The 25,694-nt window shown below is 33.7% G+C and overlaps 3 protein-coding genes across 6 annotated transcripts; 1 reads left to right on the top strand and 2 right to left on the bottom strand.

Annotated features, from left to right (window-relative positions):
• Positions 1-412: 412 nt before the first annotated feature.
• On the bottom strand, positions 413-14,243 carry TTLL5 (Tubulin tyrosine ligase-like 5). Of its 4 annotated transcripts, XM_066290814.1 has the most exons (16): positions 14,091-14,243; positions 13,765-13,914; positions 7,055-7,223; positions 6,648-6,765; positions 5,325-5,567; positions 4,967-5,131; positions 4,526-4,637; positions 4,103-4,302; positions 3,814-4,046; positions 3,541-3,757; positions 3,135-3,341; positions 2,869-3,025; positions 2,540-2,690; positions 2,172-2,338; positions 1,873-2,038; positions 413-1,813 (listed from the first exon to the last, which is right to left on the bottom strand). In XM_066290814.1, the coding sequence occupies exons 2-16, from the start codon at positions 13,884-13,886 to the stop codon at positions 1,811-1,813; spliced, it is 2,430 nt and encodes an 809-aa protein (XP_066146911.1). In that variant the 5' UTR covers positions 13,887-13,914; positions 14,091-14,243; the 3' UTR covers positions 413-1,810. The 4 variants fall into 4 exon arrangements, with proteins under 4 accessions (XP_066146911.1, XP_066146909.1, XP_066146910.1 ...); XM_066290812.1 differs by having other exon boundaries at positions 413-2,038; XM_066290813.1 differs by lacking the exon at positions 14,091-14,243 and having other exon boundaries at positions 413-2,038; positions 13,765-14,076.
• A 132-nt stretch (positions 14,244-14,375) lies between these two features.
• LOC136343870 (uncharacterized) lies at positions 14,376-15,341 on the top strand. The gene is made up of 2 exons (XM_066290846.1): positions 14,376-15,031; positions 15,115-15,341. Exons 1-2 carry the CDS (start codon positions 14,830-14,832, stop codon positions 15,216-15,218), a joined length of 306 nt encoding a protein of 101 aa, XP_066146943.1. The 5' UTR covers positions 14,376-14,829; the 3' UTR covers positions 15,219-15,341.
• A 94-nt stretch (positions 15,342-15,435) lies between these two features.
• sav (salvador) lies at positions 15,436-23,197 on the bottom strand. Its single transcript, XM_066290817.1, has 9 exons — positions 22,727-23,197; positions 22,163-22,388; positions 21,370-21,523; positions 18,572-18,702; positions 18,372-18,517; positions 18,132-18,312; positions 16,837-17,030; positions 16,353-16,485; positions 15,436-15,829 (listed from the first exon to the last, which is right to left on the bottom strand). The coding sequence occupies exons 1-9, from the start codon at positions 22,815-22,817 to the stop codon at positions 15,769-15,771; spliced, it is 1,317 nt and encodes a 438-aa protein (XP_066146914.1). The 5' UTR covers positions 22,818-23,197; the 3' UTR covers positions 15,436-15,768.
• Between the last annotated feature and the right edge of the window lie 2,497 nt (positions 23,198-25,694).

Consider the following 25,694-nt stretch of genomic DNA (forward strand, 5'->3'; position numbering starts at 1 on the left):
AAAAAAACATAGGTACTAAGGAAATCTTCAAACAAATAATGAAGCAGCCTTAAGAGGGTGTCATGCATCCCATAGATTCGCTGCCTGTAAAACATCCGTAAATTTATTTTTGTTTGTAATGAAATATCGAAAACAATCAGATTAAAATTTTGAAGATAAAGATACGCACCAAGTTAACTGGTGCGAAACGCGTTATTTAATTCGAAATTGACTCTCGTATTTTCATTAAAGAACAATTTGAATAAAAAAATTTGTCGTAATATCATAAACAACTTAGAAATCTTAGGCCAATTTGGTGGCATGCACGTGCGCCAATGGCAGTTCTAACATAAAGAACAGCAATTATTTTATAATATGGCCGGCATAGTGAAGTGATGAAAACGCCTAAGCTAGGCTCATACAAAATAGCGTATAGCTTCTAAGCGTTTTATTTACATATCACAATAATGCAAAGTGTAAATTGTACTAATGGGGTGTACTATAAAAATAATTCACAAATACAGAAATTCGTTTTCCAAAATATCCAGTAGTGATCGCATTTCAAGTGTAATACTAGGCGTTTCTCTGTATCTGTGACTCACGATTTCGTCAAATTTTCCATTATCTTCAAATTGTTTGTGCTTTGGCCGCTTTTACCTATTATAAACTTTATATTATTACCATATTAATTAGCACAATACTTCAACAATACTCCATACATTTGTAATAACTGACACTCGTTGAACACGCTAACTTACAGCTACATGGTTATAGAAACAACAGAAATACATTGGAAGGAAGAACAATAAATTAATTAATAATTACTTACCTCGTCGCTATGAGTGTAAGAAGTAAAATAAAACAAAAAGCAAAACGTAACAATTATTGAGCAAACAAAACAGTAAAGAAATCATGGAAATAACTGTTCAGGAGTGAGCTATGCCATAAAATTTTAAACACAATTTATGGATGTGGCATCTAATTAAACGGTCAATGAAAATATCACAATAATTTAGACAATTTCTAAAAATGAGAGTTACCGCTTATAAAATATTACCGACTTCTAGTGATTTTGCTTCTCTATGTATTATAAAACAAAAAGTTGGCCACGTAATTAAACCAACTAAAGTTAAGCTTCCACAACTGTTCAAGAGCGATATGAACGAAATTACGAAATGCAGTTCCGTTTCCTTACGGTCGCAAAACGGGACGCCAAAGGGCTGTTTTAAAAAGCACCCCTTAATGTGTCAGAACTAAGAAAAATATCTACTCTTTATGACGAAGATCGAGTTGCGGTCAGTAATATTTTTCGAAAACATTAATAAAACGTATGAGGTTAGGACGCATCTAAAAATCTACCGATTATCACAGAAAGGCTTAAAATTTGAAAGAAAGCTACACTAAATTATAAATCTTGCAAGTCGCACACAACACAGCTCAATCACCCCTAAAATTAAACCACAATAAATCAACCTCTCGCGAAGCCTCTGTTCAGGAAAAGTTACCGTTTAACAGGTAACAACGAAAACGCGTTATTCTACAGAAAAATAAGTACAAAAATATAATCCATAAAAAATACATTTGTACAGTGAAAATACTTTGTTCGTTTTTGTCATGTTAGACTTAGTGCAATTTCAGCCGGAGCCAAACGTAAAACTTAACACGTGTAACAGTGTAATACTTGAAGTGAATTTCTGGCTTAGAGACGCGGGAATGCTTGTTCAAAATATCAAATGCCTCACTTAACAATGAACAGAAATATGTCATCACAATAACTCACATTGACATCTTTCCCCTGCAATTTCAAGTCGAAAAGGGCCGGAGGGGAGTTTCACTAAAAACAATAAGCAAGGCGTCATTATGTTGCATGTTAAATCAGGAACTGTCCGTAACTTTGACCCCTTTGGCCATTTTGTTTGGTCTGTATGGCGGTAGAATGCCGTATTGCTTTGGTACGTTAGGGATACATTTTAAGATGCCTTGGAAACCTGGGGATGAGGTGTAATTTGGCACCGTTTGAGTAGTTTGGTAGATGAGAACCTCTTCTAAGTCGCATTCCCTTAAAAGACGAATTCGTTTTTATAATTATAACGAGATTACGCTTGGTATTGCCGTGGAAACGGTCACGTACCAAAAGTTTCGCTCGTTTGCACTTTACACGTAAGGTACGAGAGGTATCCGTCTGGACTTACCTGGCATGTTCCAAAAATTCACCGTACAAGTCTTTGGGTACTTGGCTTGGTTTATCAGATTTGTCAACAAACATATCGGTTTCTCGATTGTATAAATACAGAAAATCATTAAGTTGTTTGGCAACAATTGCTGCTCGGTCTTTGGTTTCTAATTTTGTACTTGGAGCCTAAAAATCAAACAAATAAACGTATATTTTCGACGGGCAAACATTTTAAATCAATTTAAATAGAAATTTTTTGTTATGTTTCAAAGAAGTGATCGCGATCTCATACAATCAGCCATTACTTAATTGTATTAACATGTTGTAAAAGGAGAGTTGCAAATATGTATTATCTACTCTGAACTTGCAGTCCAAAGTATTACTGACCTTCACGCTATACGGAGTTCTCAAATAGTTCGAGGCCTTTTGTAAAAACTTCAAAACAATTTCGACGTGGTCGTCCTGATCTGGTGCACTGACGATCTTCTTCAAAATGCATACCAGGTACTGGCTGAACGTTTTTCTGGCTTCGCATTGACTGAAACATGTCACGTTGCAAAAACTGTGTGGATATTCTTTTAACATGTCCAGAGCAACGCAAACTGTAACGCTTTCTTGACTTTTATGTATGAAACAGATCTACTCTGAATGCTCTTGTATCTCAATAATTGTAAATGTATATGTCGAACGCTCACTCAAAGGGGCAGATAACTTACGTGATTTTTTTACCACATTTTAACATCTCGACAACCTTTCGCCTCAACTCGATACTTTGGGATTCCTTCGTGACTTTGTTTGGAATTAGTGCTTGTTTATGCCCACGACTCAAGGCCCTCTCATATCTGTCTTGTCTACCGTTCATTCGTGGTAAAACTTAAAACAACAAATATAATGTTGTGGCCGCTCTTAAAACAAGCCAAAAGCAACTCGACTCGACATTGTATGTTTTCACATCAAGCGTACGAAGCAAGTCAATACGTACTTATTTGACTATCCAAAGACGAGTCTCTCTTTCGATCCAGCGATGTAAATTTCGTTCTCTGTAGGGGTTTTTCATTAAGTCTGTTTGCAACGGTCACAGGCATATCAGGAAATAAGGTTGTATACAAGAGTATGTTATAGTTATGCGCATTAGAAACGTTATAGGAACTCGCAACTATTCCCGACATAGGTATTCCCGTACTGGGATCTAAAAACGAAAACGTAGAAAATGGTGACAGCGATTCTCAAAATATTCGGAAGATAGATTCAAAAAAGCTCATTGAACAAGGCGTTACAATGCCCTGATTAATCTAAGTTTAAATGCGATTATAACGTTTTGAACATTTGTTATTTTTTAACATCCCGTATTTCGAATTTCAATTTATGATAGGTAAGGTTTGGAGTACCTAGGTATTGGGAATATTTAGACCAGCTATCAACGGCTGGAAAAATGCGCACGAAACCACCCCGCCTTTCGAACTGGGCCTGGGCATTTTTTATAATTCTGGTCTCTTCCGGAGTAACTTGCAAAGAGGCCGAAGAAATCCGTCTCGTTGAAATCGATGACTGCTGTTTTTTCGGAAACGTGTTGCTCAAACCGTCTGCAGAATGAACTCCTCGACACTGCAACACGACGTTTATTAGTCCCTGGTAGCCTCAATAATTATCCAAACACGCACATTATTCAATCTCATCTTTAAATTGAGGTTTCCTTTCGGCAAATTTACAATACTTGTAGGTCTTAAAATTGGATCCACCGCGGGAATTCCCACCAGCGTCAATAAATCGGCCAACATGGCAGACTTCAGCCTAACATCCAGAGGACTATCACAGTTTAATGAAGGCGATAAGTTGACTTCTAGCAACCATGGCTTTAAGTTTTCATCAATCAATATATCGAAACCGTACAACTCTAAAAATCACAAGTATTGAGGACGTTGGGTTTGGAGAGGCACCTGAAATTCTCACCAAAACAGTTATTAGAATGAGGTACAAACATTTTCCACGCGGAAATGATCGAACTGGCGGAAGCCAAAACAGCTTTACTTATCACGTCTTCGATTTGCGACATTAAAAGCGCGGTGTCTTTTCCCTCAGACTTTAGGTGCCGTAAGAATGCACTTAAAGTCCACTTGTGTCCGACATTTTCGGCGCTAGGATCGTCTGATCTGCGATTAAATAATTAACCACATTAAACCCCAAAAAAATATTATTAAAAAAAATGTAGATACAGATTCCAAAAAATAAAATAAAATCGTTCTGACAACGTGCTTGAATTTGAGACGGGAAAAAGTATCTTCGTTGCTATATTTCAGTACTGAAAAAGTGGCAGAAAAATAATTGCCAAAGATGCACATAAAACTCATTGAAATTATGTTTGCAAATACTTACTTAACATAATCGCTATGATATTTGTTAATACTATAGTTACACAGGTGCATGCAGGGGTTCCACAGCTGTTTATGACTAGAATCGTACTTGACAGTAGCAAATCGAACCAAACCTAAAGTACAGAAAGCCAAATGTCAGCTAAACCAACAACCAAGCTAAACGGATGTGATTTAATAGTAACTATGTGAGGTCGAGCAGTAATAGGATCTACTGTTTTATTATTTAGTAATTATCATTATTATAATAGCCCTAAATAGTATTAATTACCATATTAGTCAAAATCATTTTTGCATCGTTCCAGGTTTCAGTAATACCTGAACCAGATGAATTACGAAAGAAGCATCAAAGTAAAATGTTCAAAAATAACGAAATACGCTCATATTATAAGAAATTCCGTGAGTCCTGCGACTATTAAAACGTGAGAAGGGCGCTGATACATACCTTCTTCGTAAATGTAAATTATTAGAGGATCGAAACTAGTAACAACGACGTAAAGTCTAAGATCACATTTATGACCGGCTACCAGAAGCGGATTTGAAATGTATTTGGCTACCACTACTGGCTCCTCCAGAGGCACCTGGCTTGGCGATTCCACAATAAAAATACCTGGGAAGAAGAAGACCCGTCAATGGTCTAGACTTAGAAGTTATGCCTACACGACTTTTTTTGAGTTAAAGTAAGCTGCACAATGTTCGATTAATGCGGCATACTTAATTTAGTAATAAGAAATGTAGTAAACGAATGGAATTCAAAGCATAATTTGTTTCAATAAATGCCTTAATTTGAAATTTCGACTTACCTCGTCCCCTACTGGAAGCAACCGGTTTAACAATCCAGGGTCCCTTCACTCGATGATGGGCAGAACACAGCTCCTTAAACTCGGTGGGCATTACAAATGTCTGTGGAATGAAATCAAAATGCTTCAGGCCTTTGAGATGTTGCATTCGTTCGATATTCTTATATAAGCGATCTTTTCTAGTCAGCTCATAAGATCGCGGAAAATGGTTAACTCGCTGATGGGGAGCCAACGATCTCAGAGTCCCTGTAGAATAAAAGACACCATTCACAACAATCCAATAATTAAACGTAGTTGTTAAAAATTAGGTCGAGTAAGTCATAAGGTATTCCCTAAAAAAAAAAAAACATCCGAAATTTCCTTTATATAAAATTCAATATAATGTTCTAGATTTATTTTTTCTGCGATACAATAAGGGAGGATAAGGGCTTTATTTTATTTGAGAACGTTATCAAACTTTGATGAAATAATTGTTGATTTATCACATAATCTGGCAACATTGCTAACTGAACTACGATATTCTACCAATATCACATCTCTTTCTTGGAGAAATGGCGACTTATTACGAATGTTTATAGACAGGTCTTCATCCAGAAACATAGTCGATTCGTAGGTCAAAATCATCAACTAATTTTTAATTGTGGAAAGAAAAATACAAAACTGAGCATCACATTTGTTTTAACATGCAATATAGGGGGGAAAATAAGGAAAATAGGTAATTATCCTCATTTGAATTACGTAACTTCACCTCGATTGCCACCCCGTGATCAACACTTTTAATTGTCACGGAGTGGTTTTTGAAAATCATTTTCGAAATTTTCCATGGAAAATCACGTGTACCGCACAAGGAGCGTATTAATTAAAAGAACTTCCTTTCTGTTCGAATATTTACTGACTCACAAACAAAATATCGATTTTCCTAAATGAAAACAAGGACATCATCCTTATCAATTGAATCTCCATTTATTATTTACAGTTGGCTGGCGAACATAATTCTAAAGGGGAACTTTATTAAATTGACATGGTCGGTCGATCGGAAAATTCACGGGGATTTTCACCCATTATCAGCATAATTGTTATCACATCAAAAGTGACGTCGTATAATTTGGAGCCTTTTTCTGGAAAGTTTCGTGGAATCCATTTTTAATTGCCTTCGTACATGAAAAAATAATGATCGGTAGGGTTTTCAAAAAGGAGTTCCAGGGACTATTATACTCGTTCATTTTCAGGTCTTTGATGCCCAATGTCAATTATGTATAAAACAACAAAATAAAACCATGCGTTTTATGATATCTACATGCTATAATGTCCCTCGTCGTTACTCACCCGGTTTAGGCTGGGATCCTGTCCATAATAAATTGAAATTCGTAGAATTCGAGGCCACTTCCGCTATACCGTGGCAGTCCAATAGTTTAGAAAGCAACTTCGTTTCGGCTTGTAGCACCTGTAAAAAATCGAACATATCTTCAGTTATGGTCTAATAAACTAGCCCGTGTCCTATGAATGCCGATACGGTATTATTCACTGCAAAAATAAGGGCCCGAGTTGTATTAGACGAACTTGCGTGACTGCCCGAACATATTCTATGAAGAGTTCCGGTCGAAAAACTGTTCAGACAACGCATTAAGTTAACGAAATTCAGAATAATAATAATAATAATAATAATAAAAAACAACATTCATTAATTCATCAATTTTGATCATTCTAATGGCAACAATCGCCCGGTATTATACCTTATATGTCACGTGTAGCTTGTGCCCGGGCTTATCTTGCTTGGATGCCGTAGTGGAATTAGCTAATGCTGAACTCTTGAATACTAAAATAGCATTTCTGGATCCCAGGGGCCCGCCCAGTAGCCATTGGTCGGATGGTATGCTCGGTTCGCATGGCAGTATTTGAGAACTGTAAAAAAAATGTTAATTTGACGCGAAATCAAAGTCTTCTTTCAAATCCATTATGAATATCCAAATGGAAAGCGTTTCATTAAGTTTAGAACTGAATTTATCGGTCATATTGCAAGGCAAAACGTCGTTATCACCCGCACTTTGCGTGTAATTCGGCAGTATACGTCGGCTAGAACGAAATTGATTTCCTTATCTTATTAACCAATTTAAATTATGGTTAAATACAGCACAATCTTTCGTCCTTTGCGTAAATATGCAAGGTAGTGGAAAAATTGTTACACGAGCATATGAGAGACCGAAAGTGGAAACTCGAAAACCAATCTATTTATTTACGAGTACGTCAGCAATATCCGTGGCTTCATGTGGTTGGATTTCATTTATTGAAAGCAACAATCTCAGGTCAAATCTTCCCCGATATCAGACACCGCATAACGACGGACATGAAATTTATAGCCGCACTGTATAACGAAACACGCCACAAACAATGTATTTACTTTCACCACCATGTCCATTAACAAATTGGTTTCCTGATAATAATTTCTTTAGCAAAATATAATATGACTCCTGGTTGATGTCCGCAGTAACGAAATCAATTTTTTTTTCGCCACCTTTAGTCACGGTACCTCTGTCTTAACCGTTTAAATAGAAGAAACAGTTAAAGTCGGGTTGGGCCCAGTGTAAAGTCGATGTCATTTTTTGTGATTTGTGAAGAGTATAAAAAGTGAATCGAAGCTTTGCGACTACGTCAATAGAGGGTGCCCGGACCAAACCATAACAGGGTGTAGATGTGTCCCTTTTCGAAACAGAAAAACTTGTCAATGTAAATGTCAAATAGGATTGGGTCACGTTGCTAATTTGCTAATTACAAACGACGGCTCAAAGCGTTGACTGAAAATTATTTTCCCATAAAATATTAAATTACGACGTTACTCAGAGCATGCATCCATCAAGGTAAGCAATCGGCGTTATCACCTGGAATTAAACCAGTTTTTTCAAGTATTACAGGCCATTTTCCGCTAATGTGAATAAACTGTAATCAAACCGTAATCTGGCTCGTAATGTGAATCGTTCTTTAAATTTCTACAATCTAAATTCGATTACACGCCTAATTTGTCACAACGAACGATTTAAAAGGTGAATTTCTGACGAATCGTCAAAAATTATGAGGTTTGAGATTGTCCTCCAAGGATGCGATGAGTAAAATTCTAAAAATATGCTCATTTGAACTTTTTACACTTAGAAATTTTTTCGTAATTTCACTGCAATTCCTATTTTTAAACAACAAATAAATTCACATTTGGCCGTTAAATGCCATCTGGTCGACTTCGGTAATAATTCTTCCGGTTCAGAGGAAAATTCAAACACAGACATTACTTACCTTTTAAGCGTCCTCTTTTATAAAAAAAAATATTTTCCACGCAAAATGAATCATTACAAACGAAATGATTTCGAATTTAACTAACTCAAACTCACCACATTTTTGTATGGCCAAATCCAAGACGGTGATGGTTTCTCAAATTCTCAAATTCCGCAACCTCATTAATTTATTTTTAGAGAGTTAAAATTATTAAGAGACCGTCACCGAAACACCAATTAAATGCAATTGAGCATAAAATATCTGCTGCATAACGTTGTTGAGTCCGTGGAATCACTGAGAAACGTGGCAAGCCATACGAAGCTACGCCGGCAATCGACTGACAAACCTTGCTGACGGTCGGACTGACAAAGTTTACTGACTGTGGACTGACAAACTTTGCTGACATTCCCCCGTTTTCTTTTTTGTGCTGAATCGGACAGCAAAGTTCTCTGGCAAAACTTGTCTCGTTTCAATCCAACGGTCGTACTTGACCTGTTAAGGCTTGGATGTATACGGATGGGTAGTGTGTTTATGTGATAAGACCAGTTTTAGATTATTTAATCTTTTGGGCGAGATATTGCACAATTTTTTTAAATACTAGGTGAGCTATAAGAGAAAAATGTGGACAAAAAAGATCGCGATATCTTCAGGGGGAAATTAATAAAACGATTCTATTCAATTGTTAAACGCCTCTCATTCTCATGCCAAAGGACTTTAAAACCGTTTGCATCGATCATTTTTTTGCCGACCGCCGAAAACGCATGTCAGTTAGTAATCAGTTATATTATTAGTGCTCGTCCCCTACAGATTGTCAAAAACGACCATAAATTCCATCGAATTTTGACCACCCGACACTTACAGTCATGACAATTAGAAAATCTGCCCCATTTCCAGTAATTGCTGAATAAATTATTTCAAACAATGCCACAATGAAAATGAAAGTGAGTTTACAATTCTTCGACTTACGCAACGTGTAATTGTGAGTCAATTACGTTCTCGTTTATCTAAACTTAATACATTGTCCCAAAGGCTACTACCAGATAAAGTAGAACGTAACACTATCTTTTTTATCACTGAGGAATGAATATATTCATTGCACTAGCAGCATTACACAATTGCAACGTGTTCGTAAGCACATTCGCAATCAATTTAAGGAACGGGAGATAATCTACGTGGGGCCATATTAGAATAATATAATTCAGAGATTATTGAAGAATTTATTGCATTTAAGTCCGACTTCCAACATTTTAAAGTGGATTTCTTCTGAACGAAGTTCTGTCTAGCTGTGTCGATTTAACTAAACTGATATTGGCTCGTAATGCATGATTTCATCCCAATTAGTCGTCTATGTGTACCATATGACTTTGCCATATTTACGTTGAGACGTTTACTTCCGGATGTTTTTTTTTATCTTTTACTTTTCAGTAGCTCAAACAGATAATTTTTTGTTTTAGTTTTTTTTATATGCTCAATTCATTAGTAATTAATTTTTTGTCTGTCACAATTCAATTAATAAATGCTTTAAAGTGACGCCCATCAATCTTTAATATTGACTATGACTTGATAAAGTTGAATATGATTGATTATTGACACGCTACCAATGCCGATGAATCTCATTAAAATATCACATATATAGTTAAAAGTACATCGCCTAATTGGGCCGTAATTTACTCCGATATGAAACGTATATAATTATATCGCAATTTGCCTTTCTCTTATGACCGTAACAAAAAAATAGCTACTTTCTTACGCATCTCACAACCTAAGAAGTTGGAAACAATTTAGGAAGACACTTTTTAGGGAAATTATTACGTCGTCAGTAAGAAGCAAATTGAGTAAAACGGGCCATCGAAACCACCCGCAAAGGCTCGAATTTAAAAACTATAAACAATGCTTTTGAAAAAAAGTTTCACGTAGAAATTACACAAAATCCAAACCAACCACTCCGCATACAAAACAGACAAATAAAATGGCAAGCAAAACAACACTGACAACGCGAAAAAATATTATATTTTCTTATGACGAACAACGCGCCTGTGCGACTTTTCAGTAAAAGTGATGCTCTTTGACTGAACACTGAATATTAACGCAGCTAGTCTATATTACTAAATAAATTTCGCGGAGTGGCTCAAGACCGCACGGTTGATCACTCAAATGTGATATACTATACGGGCTGTCCCCGTTTTGAAAGCGATACAAAGCCGTATATGATAAATCGATTTTTTCGCATAAGTGCGTGTGAGTAATGTGGGTGTCTAGTAAATTTGAAGAGTAGTAGGGTGAAATGGTTAATTTACGAACGTAACTTAATAACACTCGAAATATAAAGAATATACTATTTAATGCATAGACTTTTACACTAAAATTATGTAAACTTCTAAATTAATTTTTTTTTAAGAATGTGCGCTCTGAATAATTTAAGGAATTTGTTAGTGTATGAGAAGTCACCATCACATCACGTCATCATGTACAACAAACAAGATTTACATGTTTACATGTTTACATATATGTAATTACAAAATAAATAACGCCCCATTTAAAGTGTACCGGTGAATTTTTTTTGCATAAATTCATTGATTTCATTTTCAACTAAAATAAGGAAATTCACGTGAATCCTTTAATTTTTCACATCCGACAGACAACCCCCATAGTCTATAGCGACTAATTGATATTAACAAAACCTTACAACAATACAGTTAAACCCAATTAACTTGTAACGTCAAGTCTGCATTGTTAGATATGATTGAGTATTAAATATACTGGAACATGTTTAACAAGAATCATTAGAATTGGCAAACTTGTGGGAAAAGTGGCACATGCTAAAAAGGAAATAGAAATTTTGCAGGTAACATTAAAATATTTTTACGTTTTGCCAAAGTTAAGTAAAAAAGGAATAAAACTTGAACTTCCTATTTGAATTGTACCCAAGGGTCGTAATAAATAATAAATTTTTAAGACCTTTTAAAATGAGAGTGCGAGTAACTGACGTACGATGGATTTCTCAAATTAATGGTAAAAAGGAACAAATAAAAAAATATGGAATTGTTGCCGGAGATTTATATTGAGCTAACTAAATCGGTCGATGGCAAAAGAGATATTCTACATAGTTAAAAAAAAGAAACTTTAGTTAGCATAGAAAAGTCCGTCAATATGAAAACAAAAGTATAAAAACGCATTCATTGACTAACAAAATACAGAAAAGAACTTTGAAATCAATTTTTATAGAGCACGAAGGCACGAAAGCTGAAAAAACTGAAAACTAGTTTTGTCGATGGCTGAGAAGAAGAATTTCTGCATAAAAATGCCATTTGCTCGATTGGTAGTACATAAATAAGCGATCACGCACTTATACGTATGGGCATTAGTCACGAATTGTCAATAACAAAATCTCACGATATGTTAAAAGCTGAACAGACGTCACTACACAAAAAACACACAAATGTCATCATTCTGCGTTGAATTACAAAATCAAAATTTATTTGGTAATAGGGAAAAGTCACGAATACTATATTATGTCAACGCTCTTCAGACTTCAAGTGAATTAAACAGGGTAAATGTAGCGAAATTACGAAAAGCCACGACCATTAGAAAATTGCTATTTTGCAAAGAAATCACGAAAGTTTGATGTGTTTTCTGCTGTTTTCCTCAGTATTACTGTTTACAAAAATAACGGATCGCATGCTCTTGTACTATAACATATTAAGTAAAAATCAAACTAGGATTTTGCAGATATTGAAGGAAAGTTAACTGTTATATACTAGTTAAATAGAAGTTCAACAAACTACAAATAATGATTAATTGTTGTGGTCCAAAATCGGTTTAACACTACAACTTCTGAATATAAATTTGAATTAACACTTCTATAGCACCGTGAAATGATGCATACAACAATTTTCAAGCAACATCCTGTGTTTATCAACAATTTTGCGTGTTCGCGTTGCAAGAAAATCGCTGTTGATAAAAATATTTTAATTAAGCTTTTTTTTAATACTTCATAGACGACTGGCAACATTCTTATACGAGATTATCTCCATCAGTAAACATTAATTATGTATAATTTGTTACAACGGCTGTCTTAAAAATTGAATGTGCTACCTACCGCGGAAAAATTATGACAAGCGATCAATTTGCTTTTGGTTCCGTAAACTTTCCAATGGATTGTCAGAGACAGGAGGGTGATTAATGAATAGTATGCGGGCTGATTTCATATGGTATGGAAACTAAACGGAATGTTCAAAAACATATTTAAAACAAATTCGAGTATATTTCACATACATGTTTACATCTGTTTAATCTCTTACACCTTGAATTAAATAAACTTAACCAAGGCATAAGTCAGATGTTACATAGGGCGACGTGTATGGCGTGAGCTCTAAAACCATAAAAATCTTAATGCAGTGAATACTTGAACTACTAGCCGTATTAATATCTTCGGTACTAATTTTAAGAGTAATTAAAACGAACCTGAATCTTAATCGGTATCATGGTCGATTTTCTTAAAATAAACAGAAAATTCAGAAGAAAGCTGTAGAACCATGTTAGTTTCATAGATACAGGGGATGCCCCCTGTAAACGATCTATTGAGAATGTAAAAACTATAGCAATTGACTTTTATGCATGGATTTAGGTTCAAACGCTTACTATTAGAGTGAGATAATCAAATTGACGCAATAATCTGTTGTGATACAATCTACAATTGGATGTTTATGGATGATTGGTGCTGCGTGGGTGGCCTGTATTTTACCAATTTCCTGCGTTCCGTTGGATCAATTATATTAGATTATAAAATGAAAATTTCTATGTGACTCTTGCTATGCCTAAACATTTTACCATATAAAGTCACCTGAACATTAACCAAACTGAAGACTAGATTTCAAGGACTACAATAATCTATAGGTTGCAATAGAGGGATGCTTTTAGCAAAGTACTTAAGAATAAACCCACACACAATGCTTGTTAGTTACTTGTTCAAGTACTCCCTATAACCAATATTAACTAGGATTAGGTATGTGACCCTTTTGACACTTAAATCTCCATCCTAATCCTAAGTATTTGTAGTCATTATAAGCATTTTAGTTGGTAACATATTGCATAGACAAGTTGATTAGGTCAAAAATTAGGCTTTAACGTCCAACATTTGACAGGATGCTGAACAGGACACCTACTACACAACAGGACTTACCTAACTAATTCTTCTTGAATATCTTCATTGGAGTTGGCAGTTCCCTCTGATTTAAGAGACTCTATTGAGCCATTGAATTTTAAAGTAGCAATTTCTTTGATGCTCGAGCTTGATTTATCCATCTTTAATTGTTCAATTTCTGCACAAAAACTGAAAGAATAAACCTTTCCTTGAACGCATTTAAAAAGACGATTGCCTTAAACTGTACGCTTTATCCAAATATGGTGTGTTATTTCATTGTACCTAGTTGTGTATAATCATGAAAGATAACTTATTGAATTAATGTTGATATCTTAATATCACAAGGAATTTATAGACATACTCACATTTTGAATATTAGACAGTTTAGAGTTTAGTTGAACATATTTTATTGAAAAGTTCAGTTTTTTGCGAAAAAAATGTTTTTTGCTTTTTCATAAAGAATTCAAAACATTTGTATTTGCAAACTCTACCTTTCAAAAATCGTGGCATATGACAAATGAAGTAACAAAAGCTAAATTTAAGCTAAGTTGGTTGGAAATAAATATGTGGCGATAGTCAAATTTTATTTTTATTTACATTTAAATAAGTATCTAGCGAAATAATCTCAGTGCGCTACTGAATTATCTTTAAAAAAGTAAAACAGCTACGGATATTCTGTTAAAATTAATCTCACTTTTTGAGAAGGGCATTATGTATCAGTACTCTTATGACGTCATTTAAAAAAAAGGTGCATTACGATTGTCGCACATACGAGACGATATGGTGCCGTCACCCCTTGACCATAAACGAAATATGGAAAAAAAAGCCTTTTGCAAAAAAAGGAAACCAATTTGTAAAAAAAAAAACTATTAATACTACATCCAGTTCTTTTAGATTGTTACTCTAACCTATAAACCTAACTTTCAACCTCTACGAAATATAAAGCTGAATTAAACACAAACAGTTTCTCAAAAGTTACAGTAAAATACTTAAATTAATTTAAATAACAATTAGATATAATTGCTACTGATACAAGATTCACGTCTCTCTTAAGGTCTATATCTGCAGGTTTTGGTTGAGATCATCCCTGAAAAAAATTATATAATGGTTTTGTTTGGATGGTGGCGCAGGAACGTAAGAACACTAAGAAAACCGAAGAACGCGGCATTAGCAGAAAAATGGTATCAAAGACTTTCAGTCCTATATGCCTTTTTAGCATGGAATGCTGTGGGAGTTGGTCTATATGGAATGAGTCGAAAAAAACAAAATAATTTTAGCCTTGAAAATAAAGCTGAATTATTTCCAGGTACTATGCATGTACATAAAGAATTTTTCCTACCTTGTTTTACCTTTACTACTCCTTATTAATGGTAAATGTCTCACTTACAGATGAACAGACAACCCAAAAAAAAAGATTAATTAATGCAAGAATAATACATCTGAACAAAGACTTTAAACATGAAAAAAAGGATCCTGCAGCAGCAGGGGTATAACAAGCAAATACATGAATGTAATGTGATATAACCATACCTGCAGAACAAGAAGTAAGCTCCTTTTGCCTTCATCCTGTAACACATCTATTTAAAGTAGATTCCAAATTAAAGAGATAAAAATTACTCTCTCAATTGTCATTACTTAGACCACAAATCCTATAGAATCATAAAAATAATCCATTATTAGGCTTATTAGACAAAAATGATTAAAATACTATCAATTTACATTATTTTATAGACAATATAGTTAAACTCGGAATATGTTATCACATACAAATATGCCATTTTGATCATTAAGATGTATATGATAAACATTAATTTAAAGTTCTGTGGTAAACTCTAAAAAAACAACATTGTTTTTGGGAAATTTGGATCTTCTCTTCTTTTAAACAGTAAATGATAAAATGATATTCCTCAATCATCACAACATAGCACTGTATAGTCCATATAGATATAGGCAAAATATATTGTAGTAGTTGATTCTCAAGGTGATCCTAGTAAGCTCACTACTTAAATCATAAAATTTATAGGAACAAGTTTTTCCTTCAGATCACAGTCTAGGGTTCGTCTGGTTTGTTCTGAATTTTTCCATTTCTACCATTAAAGCGGCTCTAAAACAATTTTTGTGTTATTCAATAAATTTATCTTCCATTTATTAAACTTCAATGTTATGCCAAAGATATATTTTTGACAAGAAAAAGTTTAAGATTCCAATTTTTGGCTATTATGCAGAGGTAAGTCTAATAAATATGAAACAAGCAATGAAATGAATGAAAATTTATAAGGAAATTTGTTTTGTGGACATTTCATTCATTGAAATTGATTATTACAGATAGAAAAATTAAATTGAGCATAAACCATCACAAAATATAAAAAAGAACTTGACGAAAATAAGCAAAAAATTAGATTTGTTTTAAAATATGAACGAATGAAGGCACCATGAGATGAAAACAAATAAAAAAAACTTAGCAATTTTTCGACAATGATTAACTACCTCTGCCTAAAGGTTTAAAATTCCATACTATTTTTTAATTGTCCATTTATTTCTGTGTTTGGTTTAATGTTATCATTCACGTTTCTATACTCTGACAGAATGCTCACCTAGACTTATTAAGTACTTAGTAATATACTAACCTGTAGGTTTCATATCTCATAACAATGTTCTGCAGTTCTTGCTTGTACAGCCTTGTTAACATTGCATTGTAGCACTCTAGTTCTGACAGTCTAAACATGTCCCATCTGAGCTTATGGTCTATTTCTGTACTAGCTGCAAAAGTTAAGAATTAAATTAGAAATGTAGAAATAAAAATGAAAGCTACCTATTACAATATGTTAAAATAGTATGTATACAGGGTTTGTTAGAAAATTTTTACTAATTAAAACTACTAGAACTTTGTCTTTCCAATCTTACAAGGTGATTCAAATTTTTTTGTTTTTATTTTGTTTCAATCATACCAGTTCAAAAAGTAGTTTAGCGATTTAAAATATTTTGACAACAAATTGATATGTTACCTAGTCTCATAATTATAACAAAGGATACCTCGATTTCCAAGGCAAATACACCTGGTTGTTTAATTTTTTTGTGTAATTTGTTAACAAGTGTTAAGTAGGTAGTTACTTTTGAAATAAACATTTAACCAGTGCGGTATTTCTTCCATCAAATACGGATTGGCTGGTACCAGGACACTGTGAGGTTGGTAGTGAGTTGGCCTCACTGGTAGATACCGCTGGTATGCTTGAGGAGCGAGGCCGCCATAGTTGTAACAAGGAACCAGACATGGATGCTCATATTGCACCTGCCTCGTAATATGGCTGTGGAAAAAAATAATTGTCTAATATCTACTAAAATAATAAGGAGCAAATTGGTACTACGTGTCAATGGCAACCAAAAAATATGCTAACTCTCCACATTTCAAATACGTAGAAATATTAAAATTTAAATACCACCTATTACCGTTTACAAGATTTTTAAACAAGGCCTCTTTATATGGAAGACACTGTATACCGTTTCATATCGCATATCGATTTTTACTACGATCAGCTGTACCTTTACAAAACAGAGGTTATAAGGTCTTTTGTATATTATTACACTGATATCATTTAGATGATTCAGTCGAGTGTTGGTGCGGCGACCGACAAGATGGTTATGTGGAATTAAATAATAATTTGGGAATCGTGCGTTCTTTTGTTTTAAAAACTCGTGAGGTATGTCGGTAATATAGCTGATTTGAAGTTGTATCTGACAATGGAAATATAAGCATACCTGCTATGGTGTAAAAAAAATTTGGTAATTCATAAACTTTTATTTTATAACTGTGGCGTGAAAAATTAAATTTTAAACATTGCTTATCAAAAAAACCACCAAGTGAAACTAAGACTTTTACCAAATTCTTTTTTCAGTGGCTCGTTATCAATGTAATATTACCTTCTCCATTATATCAAGAATTATCTAAATTAACAGTTTATTAAATTCTATGACAGAAAAGATAAATTGCTCAAATGTCAAACATTTCATTTTAACGATAATTCTTAATAAATAAAATGCTATAGAATTAAGTCAACACTAAAAAGTTAAGCTCATAAATATTACAAAGCAAATTTGAGAATTTCCCGAATTAAAAAAAAAAACAAAAATAATTCTGTAAATTTGTTAGCATCATGAACCCTTGAATGCAAAACTTTTCTTTCATTTACCCAAGTTTAAACTAGTTAGAACTATTATCATTTACGAGACTCCATGTTGGATAGTATTATCTTGGACCCTTTGTGTAAGTATATCTTTATATATGTATATAGTTTATGATTTGTTGATTAATTTAACAAATTATACTACAAGTCTATAAATGCAAAAATAAATCAAAATTGAGTGAGAAACTTCATAGTCACTCTTGACATATCCATTATATGACTTACTTGACATAGTATGCTCCATATATTGGACTCTGTATACATTGCCATCCAGTAGGAAGACCTTCTCTCTCCAGAGGATGAGACCAATGAGTAGTTTTTGTATTATGATCTATATAGTATTTTCTACCTCTTAGTGTGTAATCTACTGACCAACCAGGAGGTAAAGGTAGTTCTTCCGACGATTCTAAATTAAAAAACTATCTTTAATGTCTATTCTGAATATATTAGAAAAATCGTTGGTACCTTGAGTGTTGTCAGTCCTCCCTGAACTTGGTCTCAAATGATGAGCTAGTGATTCTCCAAATGGTATCGTACTGGAGTATTGATTCCTATTAAATCTATCTACCTGAGTATTGCTATAAATTGGTATTGAATGATCCTGGCTGGTTCTAAAAGTACTTTCATAGTTTCTTACAAATTTTATGGAAGTATTTAGAACTGACCTTGCTACGCTACTGTCCCGAGTATTTTGATATATTGGAGAACTTGCTCTATTGTAAGAATCTTTGTATAAATTACTTGGCTCCGAGGTCAACGGGTAAATCTGATCAATTTCAACATAATTGGCGTTATTCTAAAAATTACAATGTTCCATCACAAATTTGCATAAGGATGAGAATTTATATGCAATGAGTGCATGTGAACGGTCAATTCTATGGAACTGTTATTTATCGTCCGACTTATTTAATACTGAAAAACAATTTTTTGAATATTTTGTAGCTTGAAAGTAAATAATATGAGATACTAAGAGTAATGTGAATGTTAAAATTTTTACAAAAATTAAGTGATTTGTTAAATATATGGAAAAAACAATTGCTCTCCATGGAAATCCAAGGTTTATAAAAATTTGAAATAAAATCTTTGTGGGAAGTGTCTCAGTACATTCAAACAAGCCTACAAATTTTCAAATTAATATGACATGTTATTGAAGGTATTACTTGATGAAAAGAATTATATATATATAATATATATACAGGGTGTCCCGAAATTAAAGCACCATATTTAAACAACGTAAATTAGGTCAAAAAATAACACCAAAACTTTAAATAAAACAATGTCGGAAAATGCTTCCTTAATGAGGTATGCCTCTTTAAAGACGTAACTCTGATGATGGTAATTTTGAAATATTTCCAAAACGGTGCAAGATAACTTTATGAAATTTGGTACGATTTTATACCTTATAAGCCTCAATTGACTGATGTGGCTGAATGGAAATTATTTCGTCAGAGGCGTGCTGCACGGGTAGTGTCGGGGTTAAAAAATGCTAGATTTTTTTTATGTGCCCCATTTTTTAGTTGCTGATGCAAAATTATGAAACCATATACGCTTCCAGAAAAAAAAGACACTCTTGGTTCACGATGCTAGGACGCTTCGTTTTCGAATAAAATGAATTTAAACATTACAATGCATGACAAATACAAATGATTTACTTTCTGTGAAAACTTAATAGTAAGCTACGAAATATTAAACAATGTTGACTGTCAATTTGATGTTTATATTTATTCTGTTGGGGAGTTTCTTTGTGTCATTATTAAGCTGTTAGTGAAAAATGGAGAAATTTTCAAGTAGGGAGCTTGCCGATATTCATTTTATTTATGGGTTCTGTAATGGTAATTCGCGAGCCGCCGTAGAAGAGTACAGAAGGAGGTACCCGAGAAGAAGAATACCTTTTCGATCTGTTTTTAGTCGAGTACATAGAAATTTAATCGAATGTGGTTCTTTTCAACGTTCTCGAGGCCAAGGAAGACCTACAGTAGATTACGATTTCGAGGATGTGCTTAATCGAATAGAAGAAAATCCTCAAATTTCTCTAAGAACGCTTGAAAACATTACAAACATACCAAAATCGATCGTAAATACAGTCGTTAAAATAACAACAGATAAACAGTTATTTCGAATATTAATTTTTAGATAGGAAGAATGACTCGGATGCAGGGATTGCATCCCTTTCACTATAAAAGGGTTCAAGACTTACGAGAGGAAGATTTTACAGTTAGGATGAATTTTTGCCAGTGGGTTTTGAATCACCAAAATGTTTTACATAATATCTTGTGGTCTGATGAGGCTAGTTTTACGAGAGACAAAGCATTTAACATCCATAACACACATTATTGGGAGTATGAAAATCCAAAAGTCGTAAGGAGAACACATTTTCAGCATAGGTTTTCTGTCAACATTTGGGCAGGTATCATAGGAAATAGATTAATAGGACCAGTTGTATTTCCAAACCGGTTAACAGCACAACACTATTTACATTTTCTTCAAAATGAGCTGGCAGGCCTATTAGAAGATATACCATTGCATACCCGATTGCAAATGTATTATCAACAAGATGGGGCACCAGCTCACTTTGGAAATAACGTGAAAAATTGGCTTGATGAAAAGTTTCCAGGCAGGTGGATAGGAAGAGGTAGTCCAATAACCTGGCCCCCTCGATCACCTGACCTTAATCCCCTGGATTATTTTTTTTGGGGCTTTATGTGTAGCATAATCTATGCCACAGAAATAAACACGAGGGAAGAACTGTTAGATAGAATCAACTTAGCTGCTAATCAAATAAAAGAAAATACGTTTCAAATTTCCCGTTCCTCCCAGAGCATAAAAAAACGATCTAGACTGTGTATCCAACAAAACGGAAACTTATTTGAAAACTTACTTTGAAAGTGCGTCATTTAAATTTCTTGTTCGTTTTTTATTATTGTTTAATCGTTTTGATGTGTTTAATAAAATATCGCTTTAAGCATCATTTGTATTTGTCATGCATTGTAATGTTTAAATTCATTTTATTCGAAAACGAAGCGTCCTAGCATCGTGAACCAAGAGTGTCTTTTTTTTCTGGAAGCGTATATGGTTTCATAATTTTGCATCAGCAACTAAAAAATGGGGCACATAAAAAAAATCTAGCATTTTTTAACCCCGACACTACCCGTGCAGCACGCCTCTGACGAAATAATTTCCATTCAGCCACATCAGTCAATTGAGGCTTATAAGGTATAAAATCGTACCAAATTTCATAAAGTTATCTTGCACCGTTTTGGAAATATTTCAAAATTACCATCATCAGAGTTACGTCTTCAAAGAGGCATACCTCATTAAGGAAGCATTTTCCGACATTGTTTTATTTAAAGTTTTGGTGTTATTTTTTGACCTAATTTACGTTGTTTAAATATGGTGCTTTAATTTCGGGACACCCTGTATATTTGATGAGATATGAAACGCAATTTTAACTAAATGTACTTACTGCAGAATTATCAAGGTACGTATTGGGTAACGTCTGATTGGCATAAATATGAAGAGCTGGGCTTGAGTTTAAGTTGTTTGTATTGCCGAAATTATTTGAGTGCAATAGACCTCCACTTGCTTCCTGAGATACACCAACAGACAAATTGGCAAAACTACAATGTTTAAATCCAATAAATGATCAATAATAATTTGTTCATAAATAATGTTAATATCAGATATTATACTATAGATATTTACACTCAGGTACAACAATAAGTAGGTATTTACAAGAGTATGACATCCATAGAGTATAAGTTAAGATGATACAGGTACTTTTATCAGGGAGATAGTATTAAGCATGACCAGTAGAAAAAGACCAACTTATTTAAGTACTTGTATATCCAGTTTCAATCAATGGCTTAATTTAAATTTTACCTGCCTTCATTGAAAAGATATACAGCATGAGGCAAATGTATGGAATGTTGTAATATCCACATATTAGTTTACCGTTTTCTTCGAGGTCTCTCGTCGGATTGAAAAACGTTTATAGGTACATATTCCAGTATGTATCCAGTTCACCGGTTTTATTTTATTGTTGGAATAGACAGTAATCCTTATATCAACAGTACTTTTATTAGGAATTGGGAATTACCTATTTCCACCAAAATATCTTCATAAATATAAATGGGATACCAAAAAATGTTCTTAATGATTTTTATATAAACAAAGAGCTAAACATTTCCCTGTCCTTTTTTTTAGAATTTTTCAGGCAAATAAAAATTAAGTAATTAATTAAACTTGATGCAACTTACTGTGTAGCTAAGTCAGGAACTGAAGCACTAGGAGTGTATTTACCCTCGTGGGCTCCTAAACCCACATCACTAATGGTGGCTTTCTGATTGCCAAATTTCTGGACAGTTTGAACTGCATTGGCATTACTTTGATTTGTGTTATAAGCTGAAGAGCCTTGTGGGGGAAGTGAAGATCTGCTTTGATTAGAACTGCGTCTTTTTGGTTCAGATGACCACACATTTATAACTATAAAAAGATACCAAATATTGAAAAATCAATTGGAATATAGACAAAGTCAGTTTTCTTCATTTTGAAATGAACTGCCAATAATTGATACAAGAGTTATTGATATGAAAACAAAAAAAATTGAAAAACATACAATTTGCAGTTACTATAAAACTAAACATCCTTTTTCTACACAAAGAATGTACTTTTGTTCCCTAAAAAGCCCCTTTTTTCACTGCAATTCGCACAATATTAGAGACCCTCAAAGGTATACTGTGTAAAAACACAAAAGCATGCATATATTTTAATTATAATCGCAAATAGGCCTTAGGAACAACAGTGATTTGTTCTTGACTTACTTGGCATTTCAGGTGGAGTGTCTTTTTTGACATATCTACCCATAATACCCTCCTTCATGGCCCTTAAGTCTTTATTCTTTCGGGAGAGCATGCTAAGACCTGAAAGGGCTTAAGTAGTAAACTCAACTCATATGGAAGCGTTCATAAGAAAAAGCCTTGGAAAAACAAGAATTTAACTCCGCAGGCCTTATGTCCAGGGAAGAAGAACCAAAAATGAAGTTGTACAAAAATGCAATTGATACTATAACAAAGCTTCTCCAACCATTTACGCAAATCTTAGGATGATTCACATAAAATTATTTCTGCATTTGTGGTAGATTTCATAGTATGTTGGGTTGGAGGCGAATATAATACGTTCCCACTTAACATGGTAAAAAATCGCCGGACTACGCACAATTCACAGAAATTACAGTTTTTATAGCTTAAATTCTCCAAAACATAAATTGTTTACATTCCTTTAAAATTCTTCATTTACGGCATTTGACAATCTGTCAATGCAGGAATGTTTGACCTAAATGACATGTAACAGCTGTGATTGCGATTTCTGAGGTACGATCAGAAATAGACCACCGAGAGTAATAGCTACTGATCACAGGCAGGTTAGTTCTTTCCGAAGATCATTTCTATCTTAAGTCTATTCAGTATTTTCCTCTTTATTGACGGGGCCAATCAATTTTTTAACATAATTATTTTTCAATTTATATTTTAACTTGGATATCGAAAACAAATCGTTTAAAGTCAAATGTGTTTGATAGAGTGCGTTCATACAACTATTTCATAGTATCGTCTACAATTTAGAGACCTAAGGAAAGAATCGATGCGACTAGATGTAAGTATTAAGTTTTGAAGGAAGGGGGGTTACTCTGATTTGATAGAAACGGGATAAGATGATCCGATGCATGGGTTGGAGCGGTGGTAATTGAAGGTTGGAGAAAGATGGGTTTGTGATTTAAATTAAGTGGAGATCGAAAATGGAAATCACAGGGCACAGGGAAAAATGAAAACCTCCAATTCAAAATGAGAATATTTATTTACGCACTTCAGTACGTCCATTGACAAACTGCAGATACTATGAACCCTCCAATGCCGAGGTAATCAGCTCTTATACAAATTATCAAATTTTATAAACATATTGATTTGCCTTAACTTAGCCGCAATAGTCGATAATGTAAATAAATTTTAATGTAATTAAAATTTGTTCACAGTTTTTACTAATAGAGCGGAGTAGTTTCATGGAATAAAACGAAATTCTCAATTTCCTGAATATTGAAGAATATTATTGAAACAATGTGAGGGTAAAAAAGGTATTGATTAGTAGTTAATTGATAAAAAAAATTATTAATTTCATGCCTTTAATGCAATATTTTTTGATACTCCACTCTCCACTCTACATAAGACAATATTAACTATTGAGAAAACAATAGAAATTTTAACAATATATTTTCTCATCATATACTTACGTGTATCTACAAGTTTCATAGTGTTATTTAATATTAGTATTATGTTACATGCCGTAATAATTATAAGGGCAAATATACCTCTGCGCATTTATAAAACGTCATTATGGCCCTAAACTTATTCACATATTAGCAGGAAAAATTTTCAACCGTTCGCAAGTGTATTCAATTTTATCATTTAAATCTCAAAATAAATATTTGAAAAAGTAGATTTGGGTTTTTGTTGGCTGTGTCTTTGGCTCAAAAATAAATACACATATTCACAAACAATGGTTTAATTCTGATTGAGCTCGCCATTCTTATTTGGATGTATTTCTTCTTACTCTACCTAAAGTACAAGAGATATAATATATTATATGTAACTCTTTTCTTTAGCTCAAAGCTTCTAATGTGAACGTGACAGTGCTCCTAAATATTCAGATGTGAAGTGGCATTCTATACACACAGTCTGGTTTGGACAGGGCCGTATAAATTGCATTTTTTTTTCGTATAAAATAGTATGCGCAAGATGGACACATCTAAAGATAATTATCGCAACACAATTTATGTATTAGACTTACAATAATAAGACGGAAATGCTTACTCTACAACCTGGGCTAATGAGGAAAAGTACCGGGTTTTCAAGACTTCTATATATAACAAAACTGCCTATACATTTTAAACTTAAACAATTTTTTTACAATAATTACAACTATTGTAACAACTACCATTCTAAATGCTGGCTCAAATTATACTTAAACAGTAATACACAAACGCTTTCGATTGTTCAATATACAAAATAATGAGTCGTAATAAATTGTACGAAAGAACTTATTCGTTAAAATATCAGGTACTTCAAGATCCTAGATGCTGCATTGTGCATCATATTTCTTAGTAAATCGGATTCGGTTATTAGGAATTCAATAAATGATTAGACAAAAAGGCGGTTTTAAAATCGGACTGGTAAACGTAGTGTTCGCGCAAAAATGCCAGAGGTAGGTAGGTGTTTCATTTAATATGTCGGAGTTGTTACCACTTTTCCACATAACCGACAACATCACATTGCCCAAGATATTTTCAAGTGAATTAAATGGTCCTTTTACAAAATCTATCTTAATGCAGCATCTCTCTCAAAGTGCCGAAAACTTAATACATATCGTTAATAAAATTCGATTTTTGTTTGAAACAAAATGTTACCGACAACAACTAATATCTAAAATTTTTGGCTTGAATGAATAATCTGGAAATAACACTAAAACTTAATTTTTCCTTGTTAATTACCGTTAATAATGAAGCTTCGTAAAATACAAAAATAAATATGTGGGCATATAGAAGGCTCGCCTTACGGTCAGGGCGTGTAAATAAATACAATACAATAATCCAGACCGGAGTTATTTCCAAATAAAACCATGTGGAAAGATTACATTTTATACAGCCGCTTGGCATGACTCTTGTTCCCTACTTCGCTTAATCGCGTATGAGAGAAACTGGCCCGCAAACAAAAAATCTTATCACCAAGAAATATAAGTCCA

This window comes from Euwallacea fornicatus, chromosome 16 (genome assembly GCF_040115645.1).
Source record: "Euwallacea fornicatus isolate EFF26 chromosome 16, ASM4011564v1, whole genome shotgun sequence".
NCBI lineage: Eukaryota > Metazoa > Arthropoda > Insecta > Coleoptera > Curculionidae > Euwallacea > Euwallacea fornicatus.

Excerpts from the sequence above, each read along its gene's own strand:
- LOC136343870 (XM_066290846.1), top strand. The coding sequence starts at position 14,830 with ATGGTTTTGTTTGGATGGTGGCGCAGGAACGTAAGAACACTAAGAAAA. Across the intron at positions 15,032-15,114 it reads TAAAGCTGAATTATTTCCAG|ATGAACAGACAACCCAAAAA; the intron begins GTACTATGCATG and ends TCTCACTTACAG.
- sav (XM_066290817.1), bottom strand. The coding sequence starts at position 22,817 with ATGCTCTCCCGAAAGAATAAAGACTTAAGGGCCATGAAGGAGGGTATT. Across the intron at positions 18,518-18,571 it reads CGGGACAGTAGCGTAGCAAG|AACCAGCCAGGATCATTCAA; the intron begins GTCAGTTCTAAA and ends AAGTACTTTTAG. Across the intron at positions 16,486-16,836 it reads GTTAAATGTTTATTTCAAAA|CTAGTACAGAAATAGACCAT; the intron begins GTAACTACCTAC and ends TAACTTTTGCAG.
- TTLL5 (XM_066290812.1), bottom strand. The coding sequence starts at position 13,886 with ATGGATAAATCAAGCTCGAGCATCAAAGAAATTGCTACTTTAAAATTC. Across the intron at positions 6,766-7,054 it reads AGCTACACGTGACATATAAG|GTGCTACAAGCCGAAACGAA; the intron begins GTATAATACCGG and ends GATTTTTTACAG. Across the intron at positions 4,303-4,525 it reads TATCATAGCGATTATGTTAA|ATCAGACGATCCTAGCGCCG; the intron begins GTAAGTATTTGC and ends ATTTAATCGCAG.